The sequence below is a fragment of the Lactuca saligna genome, chromosome 9 (genome assembly GCF_052625555.1).
Source record: "Lactuca saligna cultivar CGN05327 chromosome 9, ASM5262555v1, whole genome shotgun sequence".
In the NCBI taxonomy this organism is placed as follows: domain Eukaryota; kingdom Viridiplantae; phylum Streptophyta; class Magnoliopsida; order Asterales; family Asteraceae; genus Lactuca; species Lactuca saligna.
Window position 1 is genome coordinate 62,694,697 of NC_136425.1, and position 13,673 is coordinate 62,708,369.

Here is a 13,673-nt window from a genome sequence, read left to right on the forward strand (position 1 = left end):
TATATTTTATCAGTACCAGCTTGGATAAAATGCATTTTGAATAACCAGATCTAGGCTGATTGCATGACTAGGAAAACCGCAGCATAACTAAATTTGTTTTAATTACTTATTTCATTTAGTTAATTTCAATACAACTTTTAGTTTAGTTTTTAATCAAACCCCCCCCCCCACCCCCCACCCCACCCCTTTTATTATTTTCAATTAAATAACTAGTATGGGAGTTACACAAAGAGGCATTGATCATTAGGGTGTGTCCCGGAGGATTCGACTTTGCGCCCTATGTTATCCTTTAGTGCAACCACACAGTGAAAATATTATTTGTTTAAATCGTGAGCGACAACGGTTTAACAAATTGGTGCCGTTTTCGAGGCAACTGTGCTTCTAATAGATTGTATGCCAAGAACTTTTCGTACAGGTGTGCCTCTAGTCTTTTATCCAGAAACTGAGAAGACTGCAAGGAAACTGAATAAAGAAGCAGCAAAACGAAAAAAAATCAGCTGGTTGTTTGGTTCATAATTGTAACATCCCAATTTTCAAGTCCAAAAATTTCGTTTTTAATTAAGTAATTTATAAAATCTTTTACTGAAAACATTGTCAATATCATATCAATCCATAAACCATCATGAACATGTATCAAAATCATACGTCGAACAGTAATAAAAAATCATAGTACAATCCCAAAAAAAACTCAATGCAGAAATCATGTGTGTGTGATGCGCTGCTACACTGCTGTCTCCTTCCCCTTGGATGAAGAGATACCTGAAACCAAAATTGAAACTGTAAGCACAAAGCTTAGTGAGCTCCCCCATCCTACCACATACTATATAGTCATACATGATGTCGGTCAATTCCGGGGTACCCGACCTACCCATGTCAAGCCATTCTGGGGTGCTGACTACCCGTATCAAGCCATTATGGGGTGCTGACTACCTGTGTCAGGCCATTCTGCGGTGCTTGCCTACCCTCTGGTGTATCTCACCCGATCACGGGGACCATTTCACCCACTACTACTATCACATAATAACATATCATAAACATGTTGTCAGACATATCTGGGGTGTCCGACCTACCCTTTAGTCCCCTCCTACCACCACTATCACATAGAAAATAACATACAGGAACATAGATTATATCAAGTAATAGCAAACCAGACAATTATCACAGAGACAATCATCTCAACTGTAATCAACTACTAGTGGGTCGGCCTTGGTGCCTTAGACCCATTTCTACTGGAAGGTAACTCACCTTGTAAACTGCGTGTCGAACCTTGCCCACTTGGGCTGCAACCCTCAAAGGAACGATGTATCTGGGGCCCAACTTTCCCTACTTCCTGAATTAAATGATGCCTTTCCAAGGAAACACTTTCAGGAGTACCATATCCCCGACCTGGAACTCTAGGTCCGATCGACGCTTGTCGGCATAACGTTTTTTCCGACTCTAAGCAGTCTGAAGCCTGCTCTGAACCTACTGGATCCTCTCTTTAATCTTGAGTACCACTGCGGTACTCCCCATGATCCTTGAATCAACCTCACCCCAACATGTTGGGGTCCTACACTTCCTCCCATACAACATTTCGAAAGGAGGACAGTCAATACTCGCATGATATCTATTAGTATAGGAGAACTCAGCCAAAGGAAGGTAAGTCTCCCAAATACCTCCAAAGTCTAAAACACATGCCCGCATCATGTCCTCTAGAGTCTGGATGGTCCGCTCACTCTGACCATCCGTCTGCGGTTGAAAAGCAATGCTGAAGTGCAGACGAGTACCCAACTCGTCGTGAAACTTCTTCCAGAATCTAGAAGTAAACCGCACATCTCGATCCGAAATCACTGGGACTGGCACTCCGTGCTAAGCTACTACCTCTCGAATGTAGATATCGGCTAACTTCTCGGCCGAGATGCTCTCCTGGATCGGTATGAAATGGGTAATCTTGGTCAATCGATCCACGATGAGCCAAATCGAATCCACTCCCCGTGCAATCCTGGGAAGCATTGTAATGAAGTCCATAGTAATATCTTCCCATTTCCACATGGGAATGTACAATGGCTGCGTCTTATCGTGAAGCCTCTAGTGCTCGACCTTGACCTTTCTGCAGGTCAAGCACTTCTCGACGTACCAGGCGACGTCGCGCTTCATGCAGGGCCACCAGTAGTTGGTTCAAAGATCTCTGTACATCTTCGTCGCCCTGGGAATGATAGAAAACCTGGATTTGTGCGCCTCCTCCATCAATACCTGCCGCACACCTCCATGATATGGGACCCACACTCTACGGTGAAGAGTCAAAAATCCACGGCTGTCATAGTTGAAATAGAAGACCTGACCCACAATACGCTCATTCTTGCGATGTTCCTCTTTCATGGCCTCCTGCTGGGACTCCCAAATCCGTTCCAACAGTGGAGTCACAATCATCATCCTCATACAGATATCCCTGATCAGCGCTGCCTTGCGGCTAAGCACGTCGGCCACGACATTGGCCTTCCCCGGGTGGTAGAGGATCTCGCAATAATAATCCTTTACCACATCAAGCCACCGATGTTGCCTCATATTCAAATTTGGCTGATCTATGAGATACCTCAGGCTCTTGTGGTGCTTGTAAATGGTACAACGAACCCCATATAGGTAATGACACCAAATATTGAGGGCAAAAACAATAGCCCCCAGCTCCAAATCATGCGTCGGATAGTTCGACTCGTGAGGCTTCAAGTACCTCGAAGCGTAAGCGATAACATAGCCTCTCTGCATCAATACCGCACCCAAACCCGAGATGGACGCATCACAATACACTACAAAATCCTCCATGCCCTCCGACAGGACTAAGATTGGCGTCTCACACAATCTCTGTCTCAACGTCTCAAATGCAGCCTGCTACTCTAGCCCCCAGTGAAAGACCATGGCTTTCCTCGCCAGTCGGGTCAGGGGCACGGCTATCTTGGAGAAGTCCTGAATGAATCTCCGATAATAGCCTGTCAGCCCTAGAAAGCTCCGATTCTCATATAGAGACCTCGGAACCTCCCACCTCATCACGGCCTCTACCTTGGCCGGGTCAACCGAAATCCCGTTCTAGTTGACAAGGTGTCCAAGAAACTACACCTAGTGCAACTAGAACTCGTACTTGGAGAACTTAGCATACAAGCTCTCCCTCCTCAAAGTATCCAAAACCTCCTGCAAGTGCTCCTCATGCTGCTCCTACATCTTGGAATAAACCAAGATGTCGTCAATGAAAACAATAACAGACCAATCCAACATCGGCCTACACATGCGGTTCATGAGATCAATAAATGCGGCAGGAGCATTGGTGAGCCCAAAAGGCATGACCACGAACTCATAGTGACCATATCGCGTCCGAAAAGCAATCTTCTACACAACCTCCTCACTGACCCTCATCTGATGAAACCTAAATGCAAATCAATATTAGAGAACCAAGATGCTCCTTGAAGTTGGTCAAAGAGATCATCAATCCTCAGGAGTGGGTAACGGTTCTTTACCGTTACCTTATTCAGCTCCCGGTAATCTATACACATCTGATGCGAACTGTCCTTCTTAACAAATAAAATCAGGGCTCCCCAGGGTGAGCTGTTCGGCCTAATGAATCCCTTGTCTAACAGCTCATGTAGCTATTTAGACAACTCATGCATCTCAGAAGGAGCCAATCAATATGGTTCCTTGGCTATCGGAGTCGCACCAGGGACTAGGTCGATCCTGAACTCTACCTGCCTCTCCGGAGGTATCCCAGGCAACTCCTCTAGTTATACATCCACAAACACTCCTACCACTAGCACATCAATCACAGTCGCCTTACCCACCTCCCAGGTATCCAAGACATAAATGACATACCCTACGCACCCCTGCTGGAGATGGCACCTAGCCCTCGCTCCTGAACATAAATTTGGTCCCTACTGTGGTCTCTCGCCTTGAATTACCAGCTCTCCCACACTTGGGGTCCTGATCCACACCAACTGCTGCATGCAGTCGATCACCACCCCCATTGGGGCTTAGCCAATCCATGCCTATAATAACCTTGTTCCCCCGCAAAGGTATGGGAACCAAGTCTACCATGTAGTGCTCCTTGAATAATCTCAAAACACAATCCCTGAAAACCTCTGGTGCTTGCACTGAATGGTCATCCGCAATCTCAACCTCTAGAGGGCAATATAATATGCCTAAGGACTCAGGAAACCTCTTGCTAAGTGCAAGAGACACAAATTATCGGGTAGCACCCGAATCAAACAACACCTAAATTGGAATACCGTTCACATGGAACGATCCTAAATAGACCACATAACATAACATATCAAAATCACATCAACCTAATATAAAAGTTTAGAGAGAAGAAATCATACTCGTCACCACATCGGGTGCGGCGCGTGCCTCCTCGGCTGTCAACTAAAATGCTCAACTCCGCACCACTGGAGCCTCTGTCTTGACTTTCCGGCCATCTGCAACTCGTGTTGTCGCTGGAGTCGGTGCCACCACCGGCGCTGCTGATGATCCTATTGACAACCTAGGGCAGTTGGGCTTTTTATGGCCCCTCTGATTGCGATGGAAGTAAATCAGGTATGATGTCTAAACTGTGGGGGCGGAGGAAGTACAATCCCTGCCAAAGTGCCCTGTCTTGCCGCACTTGTAGCAGCCTGACTGTAACATCCGAATTCTCAGGTATATTATTTTATTCATTTATTTTGAAGTTTGTGGAGGGATGATGTGCGTAAACTCACTTAGTTTTAATCCTACTTTTAGTTGTAAAATAAACACACAAAGGCAGTGTACCTATCAATTGTGGAATAGTTTAAGCAAGTAGGGTATCGAACACAGGGAACGGCAAATTAAAAATAAAAACTAATTCTATCTAAATTAATTAATAACTAGAGGGTTTTCTCTAGTTTTACAAGACTAGAAACTTACTAACCATTAGTTAATCTAAAAACAAGAAAAACAAAGAATTAACTAGATTCAATAATACGAAGGAACTTCTGTTTAGTTCAACTCAATTGATCTTATGGTTGATTTCAATGTAATAGTGCAATGGATTAATTCTTTTGTTGGTTACCGATTCAAATGATTAGGTTCGCATTCACTACACTAATCCTTTGCAAATAAACTAACTTAAACAGTGATCAGTTGTCTAATTCAATTTAGTTCACTAGATTAATTATTCGGATTACTTTAGACTCACAATAGTTAATCAATTTGGTTTTAATTAACTTCTTGTTGATGGTCATCACACAAGCTTGCACATAAATTTACTTAATTTTCTTATTAATCCTAGTTTCATGTTCATTAGTCCTAGACATATAGCAAAGTAGTCACAAGATATATGAGGTTTATAATCAAACGATGTTCATGCTATTTAATTATCTTCCTATTAACAGAAAATTAATTATCATTCACACACAAGGTTCTTTAGCAAGCTAAAATAACAAATAAATCACCAACAATGAATTAATCCTACCAATAATCAAACCATAGTCTCAATTTTGTATCCCCAAACAGAAGTTTAAGAGTTTTAGCTAATGATTGAAGTAAATAACAGCACAAAACGAATTCTAATTGTCTAACCATAGTGGAAAACAAAAGATTAAGTATAATGATGGAATTTGCCTCAAATCTCCTTCGGGATTGAATTGTAGCTTCTATCTTCGTCTTCTAGGGTTTCTCTAGCCTCTGAATCGCAGCTAATTACTCCAGAATTATCCCAGAAGTTTTTTTCCTCAATCTGAGAAGTTATCTATATATTTGCGTATCGACTTGTCGAGTCAAGTGGCGACTCGTCGAGTCCGTCTCACAATATCCGTATGCGATAAGCATCTGCGTTCCCGAGTCATTATCCTCACTTGGACTCGCCGAGTAGTCGATCCTACTCGCCGAGTAGGTGCTATTTTTGGTGTTTTTCTTCTTTATCCAATTCCCGAGCTCCTAACCGCTTCTCCTGCTTACTTTTGCTTCTGAGCTTCATTTTTGGACTGAAAATACAATTCAAACACTTTTAAGTACCTTTTGTCCATAAAATGCAATAATTTAGCTAATAAATGAATACAAAACTATACTTAATACAAACTAAATATGCACATATCAAAATACCCCACACTTGACTTTTGCTTGCCCCCAAGCAAAACTGAATTTTAAGACATTAGAATTATGTATGACAACTCCAATCTAACCCAGCCATTATGCCAAGCCCGCAACGCATGCATTTGTGTCTAAAATTTTCCTAAGGACCCCCCATACTCCAAATACTCACAATCCTCATAAACATTCGCCCACTCATCCCGAACTATGCTCATTTTATGCAACCCTCCGAATCGATCCTCAGAAAACCTCTTTACCCTCAAGGTATTTTTAATTGAGCAACCCAAGCATACATAATCTAGAATTACAACTTTTCGATACCACTATGGAGCTCTTTTTAATTCTTCACTTCCTTGGTAATTTGATCTTTGATCTCTTTGAATTCACCACCTTGTATTGATTGATTTTTGGTATCTTCAACTTTTTGGGTTTCTTGGAATTTTGATCTTTAGATCTTCACTTTATTTGCTCCAAAATTCTTACAACTTTTCTAATAATTTTCTCTCTTTTTTTTACATGTATTCCTCACTTTTTTCACTCAAATCCCTACATGCTTAAGCAGGGGCGCTCAATCTCAACCTTTATTGGCTAATGATAAAAATCTTCCTGGATACATTTCAGGTTTAGGCTGCTAAACGTATTGCATCCCTCAGGCTGAGCAAGGTCGTGTTTTTGTCTCATGATTTCACTGGAATAAGGAAGCCACAAATGCACTAGAACGTATATAGGCTCAACTAAACATTTGGGTTTTCATGCAATTATCAACATAATTCTAACATGGAATCCTAATTTTATTTTACCAAAATTTTCTAAATTAAATCCCTAAGTCATATTTTTGGTATGCAACAATTTTTAAAATTAGCCTAAATTAAGATTCTAAATTTTCTAATATGTGACTAACCCCCTACCCCACACTTATTTTATGTAATGCCCTCATTGCATATTATGAAAAAATAAAAATGCAAATATAGAGAGAATTGGAACAAACTCCCCCCAGGGTAGCAGTTGATAGGTTGACACTCTTCTTTCAAGCTCCAACTTCAATTGACTTTAGCCATGAAAACAACGCATCCATGACTTGGGCATCAAAATCTCATGTGGCAGCTCCAAATATTCAGGTAAACTCTTCAAGAATCGATATGGAAGAATAAGTGGTCAAGTGGTAGACTTAGCCGCATCAAATCAGCAGTCCTTTGGTATAAAAATGATCGACTCGTCGAGTCATATATGAGACTCGTCGAATAACAGCGCGGCCATCTCAGAATGTGCGAAAATACAAGGCGACTTGTCGAGTCAGTTAAGTGCACTCGACGAGTAGGCCACTGGACGAAAAAACAGTATATTTTGCAATTGTATCAGCCTCTAATAACTCTTCTAACTCCTCCTCACTTCTAGACTCAATTGCTCATATCCCTAGGGACCGGACTCGACACTTTGACTTTAACGCTTCACTTCCTTGACTCTCTTTCACTCGTTATAACACCTGTTCTCTATGACTTTAAACCTTTCCTATGCAAGCATTCCTAATCCAATCCTGAAAAATAACTAATGCAAACCATCATTAAGCAAAATAAATAAAGTCTTAACAACTTCATACACACCAAATAAAAATAAAAATAAAAATAGAAAATAAAAGTTGTTTGATGAAAACACAAATAAATTAATCTTCCTACTCATCATCATCCGCGGCTGCTCCACTCCCACCTGCACCACTTCTTCTTGCACTAATCACCTCATCCCATGATGGAATAAATGGATAATTGTCACCATCAATATGTGGGATGTTGAAGTGGTCGAATAATTGGATGTGGGATTGATTGCTGAAGTTGATCCCATGCGCCATTTGATCCTGTAGCCGCCTCATCTCCACATTGTACCAATCCATTGGTACTTCTTCATTTTCAACCGGAATCACCGACGGCTCTTCCTCCACATCCCGTTCCCGTCTCGATCGAACCCTCCTTCCCGGTGCTTCGGGACCAACAACGGGGTCATCATGCGGGATAGCATAATGACCACCACCATAGTCTTCAATGATTCTTGCTCGCCGGAAAAGAATTGGATTGAATGGAGGTGTAGGAATCATCGTCATAAAATTCCATGCACCACGGTTCATCAACCCATATGAGTTGGCTAGCCGGGTGACAAACATACCACCATTAATACGGGAAGTTTTGCGATCCTTGACCGCACCCTCCGCTAGATACGAAGCCAAACACCAAGGAATGTTGCAGAAAATACCGGGTGTAATAATGCTCCATAGATAGAAGACATCAAGGTTAGAATCCTTGTCATCATCCTTTCTTTGATTAATGGTGGATGAAATGAGACGATGTATAAGGCGGTGGGTAGGTGATCTAATGCTCCCTTCTTGTGCCGACTTTGGAATATAAACCTTGTTTCCAATTGTGTTCCACCAACCCGTGCTAGTTACTCCGTCGGGAAACACCATGTGGGTTTGCTCCAAGAAGGCCCGAAAGATAGGTGTTGAGACCAAGGGCTGGTCATATATCCCCAATCGACAAGCAAGGTCGATCACCGAACAGTGATGAAGTTCACCCCCAAGGCAAAAACTAAAACTTGCTGGGTGATAAAAATCCGTTCCCCCCGTGAAAGACACCGTGGAGAAAAACTCTAAGCATAGTTCCAAGTACACCGGCTCTTGAATTCGAAAGACCCGGCTCCACCCGTCACAAATCATTGTCTCGCCTCCATCGGTAAACTCCTTCAAAAGATAAGGAGCTAACTCCTCTTCATACCGAACACTTTGTAACCACTCCCAATCTATCTTGTTAGGCACGTACACCTCTTTTTTTCGTATGTCAGCCAGCTTCTTCTTCCACTTCCGCAATGTCAAAGCGGACTCGATTCGTGGGAAGTTTAACCAAGGAAAATCTTCTTGGTTTGCACTTGAACTCTGTCTCCTGCTAAACATACTTCTGCAAAAAAAAAAAAAAAATCCAGAAACATAGATTATACTTAAAAACAGTCATGCACAGGTTTCCACGACTCGACTCGTCGAGTCCATGCCTGACTCGGCGAGTCGCATGAACTGCACGAGTCAGTCGGCGAGTTTACTAAAATTAGGCCATGAAACCTGCAAATCACTTCAAGGGTTTTGTCTAGGCTCATATCTATAAGGTATTTGGCACGAATAAGCAGGTAAAACATCATAATCCATGAAAAATCAAAACCCTAGATTCTACTATTTTTCCAAAATCGGGTTTTTCTTGCAATGTCCATCATGGATGCTCTTAAAATCATACTTTTAACAGAAAAGAAGAAGAAATTTGTTACCTTTCTTTGATGAAACTTGAAAATTGTTAAAGAGCAATGGAGAGAAAGATGAAAACTTGAAAGAGAAGGGAGTAAGAGGCGCACGGCGAGTTGTGTGGTGTGGTTTCAAAAAAAACGAATCTTTTAGGGTTAACCAGTTGTAAAAGTAAGTGTTATTATTATTTTTTTCTGTAAATAATACCGACTCATCGAGTCGGGGTCAGACTCGGCGACTCTGGTCGCGATGCATGTTATTTTCTGAAATCTATACGGACTCGTCGAGTCGTGGTTAGACTCGGCGAGTCTCTTGCAAAAATCCAAAATTGTTAACACTTTTTGTAATTTCTTCATAAAAGAAAACTTTTTTTCACCCCACACTTAGTCCATACGCACTCTCAAGCAGACATATCCGATGAATTGGAAGATTACAATTCTAAGAACGAAAGAAAAAAAATGAAAACAAAAGAAAAGGTAAAAGAAAGCAAACTCTAAATAATGGGTTGCCTCCCGCGAAGCGCTTCTTTTTAAGGAGTTGTTAGCTGGACTCCTTCCCGTCTACGTCTCGTTATCTTCTAGCATCGGGAATTCGCACCTTATCTTTTGTGGTTTGTACTTTGTCTTGTAAGCGTGAACCTTCTTTTTATAAGCCCTTTTTAATTCCTTTTTCTTCTTTATTACAGCATCATCCTCCGCTGCTTGGGCTTCTTTTCTCCTCTTTTTCTTCTTCACCCCATTCTTTTTCTCCATCTCTTTCACCTCCTTTTCAGTAAACTTAACTACTCATATTCCGTGAAAGTTCGTGCTCTAGGTTTGGTATTGAATGGTTGATCAGCCTCCACTCTCCTATCCGTTGCCTTCTCTTCTTTTTCTACGTTTAACCCATCTACAAGCGAAATTGCATCAAGGATTGATATATGGGCATGTTGGACCTTTGTATCCGTCTCACCTTCTACTGTTTGTTCTGCTAAAGAATCATCAAAAATATCATCACCCTGAAGATGCAGAGAATTGGCAACAAGCAGATTGAAGTTGTCCGATTTGTTGTCAGATTCGACTGGACTCGTCGAGTCCAATAGAGTGACTCGGCAAGTCGGGTCGTATTCCATCTTTTCTTGAGTGTTTTCTGAATCGGATCCTTCCAGTAGCTTCTCTAACTCCTCCAAGTCCCCTTGAACAACTCCATCCTCTCTAGAATGTTGCAGAAACTTGCTTGGGTCTTATTTTTGCAAAAGTTCAAGTTCTTTTTGTAGTATCTCATCATCTAAATCGATAAATGAGATCTCTTCTCTCCCTTTCACTTCTTTCTTGACTTCTGGTATAGCTTTGAATACCGCTGACTTGTCTCCTACCCTTAATGTAAGTGTAGACTCACATACATCAATTAAAGCACACGCGGTGTTTAAAAATGGCCTCCCCAAAATAATTAGAACTTCGGGGTCTTCTTCCATATCTAGCACCACAAAGTCTACTGGGAAGATGAACTTGTCAACTTTAATGAGAAGATCCTCGCAAACTCCTTTTGGATGAATTGTCGTCTTGTCAGCCAAATGGATCTTCATGTTTATCGGTCTTGGCTCTGGTAAGTTCAGTTTCTTGAAGAAAGAAAGAGGCATCAGGTTGATGCTTGCACCGGAATCGGTCAACGCTTGAGTAACAAATGTGTTTCCAAATTGACATGGAATTTTGATACTCCCCGGATCGCCCTTCTTTTCGGGTAACTCACTCAGCATTATTTCTGCGACTTCAGCCAAGTCTTTCCTAGCAACAAAGAGACCTTTTAGTAAGTTGAAGTACTTGGGTGTTGTAAGCATCGTCTCTACAAATGGCACATTGACTTAGAGGTCTTTAACATGCTTCATAAAGGATTTATAAGCTTCCACTTTTTCCACGGGCATGGCTTTGATTGGGAATGACAGAGGGGGATTGTATGGCTTTAAGTGAATGGGAGTTCTGTCTTGTACGCATGGACTCGTCGAGTCCATTTAAGGGACTCGGCGAGTCGGATCGGGTTTACCTGGAATCGAATTTTCTGTCTTCTCTATTTTGCTATTAGGGACCCTTTGTGCCTGTGTGAAATTTTTTTCACAGCTGGAAGTTACCATACTCACATTTTCCATTCTTGGATTATTCTCAGTGTTACTCGGAAGTTGGCCCAGTCTTCTTTCATTCACTTGATGTGCAAGCTGTCCCAGTTGTTTCTCAATGTTGAGAATGGATGTCTGCTGATTCCTCAACATATTTCTAGTCTCTTGCATTGCTACATCGTGATCATTGTGTCTTTTTCGGATGCGGTTATGAATCTAGTGAGCATTTCTTCTAAATTGGCCTTCTTTTCCATCACCGGCTCTTCCTTTTGATAGAATCCCCTCTCCTTCTGCTTGTATTTCTCCTCCTTAGCCTTTTTATATTCTTCGTATGGGAGCCATTCCTTCTTCGGTTTCCTCCAATCTTCGTCGTATCTATCGCCACTAGAGTAAAATACTTGAGCCTTTTTATTTCCGTTTTCGTCTCGATCACAATCCTTGGTGAGGTGGGGTCCGCTACAATTTTCACATCCAACTCGAATAGCATGGATGGTTTGATCCATTTTTGTCATCCTTCTATCTAGACTATCGAGCTTAGCTATTACCGATGCCATGCTATCATTCACCGAGTTCACTTCTCCCCGACTTACTTCATTTCTCGGATTGTCGTATTCTCTAGAATGCTTAGAGAATTCCTCAATTAACTCCTTGATTTCCAAAGGCGGTTTTCTGGTGAGCGGGCCTTGTGAATCGAGCAGTTGCCTTGTGGTGACATTGACTCCATCATAAAAAATGGAGACCTCTTTTTGGCTATTAAGGTCATGATGTGGGCAATTCCTTAGCAAACCTTTGTATCTTTCCCAAGCTTCATAAAGAGATTCACCGGGTTGTTGCTCGAAGTTGGCGATGGCTTTCTTCAACTTAGCTATCTTGGAAAGCGGGCAAAAATGGTCTATGAATTCCTCTTTCATCTTGGCCCATGTTGTGACCGATCTGGGAGGAAGTGACTTGAGCCAATACTTCGCAGCACCTTTGAACGTGACTGGGAGCATGCGAAGTAGCTGGGTCTCGCGAGGCACATTTGGTACATTGAAGTAGTCAGCCACATCATTTACTTCATCCAGGTGCTTGTAGGCGTCTTCGTGATCTTTCCCGTAAAAAGGAATCTCCTTGAGTTGAGCGAGAATATGGCCCTTTAGCTCGAAAGTAACGGTTGCGGGAATTACGGGTTGCACAAGTCCCGAGCCGGTGTCATCACGCATCCTCTTCTTCCATTCCCCCATGGGGATTTCATCGATATTACCCATAGCGGTAGCTAAATCATCTTCAAACTCGGATGTGTGCTCGTATGTGGGTTCGTCTTCTTCCTCGGTCTCGTACTCGGTGTTTTTTTGAATTGGGTCTTCGATTGTCAACGAGGCACTGGATGCTCCTGATTTGTTGCTCCTTTTCTTGCTGAAAACGGACTTGAGGTTTTTGAGTGGTGAGTTCTTTGAAGAAGCGGATTCTCCAACGGTTTTGCCTTTGCTTCTTCTTAGTGCGGTTTCCGGATCTTCAAGAGGGGGGACCAGAGGTGTATCAGATCCTCGAGTCATGAAACAACTGCAAACAAAACAGAAAACGCGTAAAAAGAACAAAAATATATAATAAAATTAAAGCTGATTTAGCGTCGTAGTCGCCGAGTCTGCACGAATGCACTCGGCGAATCCAAGGTAAAATCAGGTTTTTTATTATTATTATTATACTACCTACTAAATTAAACATAAATTAACTTTGTGTACGATAAATCTCACACAAAGGATCGATTGAATTAGATTTTTAATGCTAATTTTAGAACCGTTCCCCGGTAACGGCGCCAAAAAACTTGATGTGCGTAAACTCACTTAGTTTTAATCATACTTTTAGTTGTAAAATAAACACACAAAGGCAGTGTACCTATCAATTGTGGAATAGTTTAAGCAAGTAGGGTATCGAACACAGGGAACGGCAAATTAAAAATAAAAACTAATTCTATCTAAATTAATTAATAAGTAGAGGGTTTTCTCTAGTTTTACAAGACTAGAAACTTACTAACTATTACTTAATCTAAAAACTAGAAAAACAAAGAATTAACTAGATTCAATAATACGAAGGAACTTCTGTTTAGTTCAACTCAATTGATCCTATGGTTGATTTCAAGGTAATAGTGCAATGGATTAATTCTTTTGTTGGTTACCGATTCAAATGATTAGGTTCGCGCTCACTACACTAATCCTTAGCAAATAAACTAACTTAAACAGTGATCAGTTGTCTAATTCTATTTAGTTC

At 41.6% G+C, this 13,673-nt stretch overlaps 1 protein-coding gene and 1 non-coding gene across 2 annotated transcripts; one reads left to right on the plus strand and one right to left on the minus strand.

The window, feature by feature from the left end:
- Positions 1 to 10,559: 10,559 nt before the first annotated feature.
- Positions 10,560 to 11,153, minus strand: LOC145016406 (uncharacterized). The gene has a single exon (XM_078974731.1). The coding sequence runs from the start codon at positions 11,151 to 11,153 to the stop codon at positions 10,560 to 10,562; it is 594 nt and encodes a 197-aa protein (XP_078830857.1).
- Positions 11,154 to 12,182: 1,029 nt separating this feature from the next.
- Positions 12,183 to 12,289, plus strand: LOC145019093 (small nucleolar RNA R71). The gene has a single exon (XR_013667411.1). It is a non-coding gene; the product is annotated as a small nucleolar RNA R71 (small nucleolar RNA).
- The last annotated feature ends 1,384 nt before the right edge of the window (positions 12,290 to 13,673 follow it).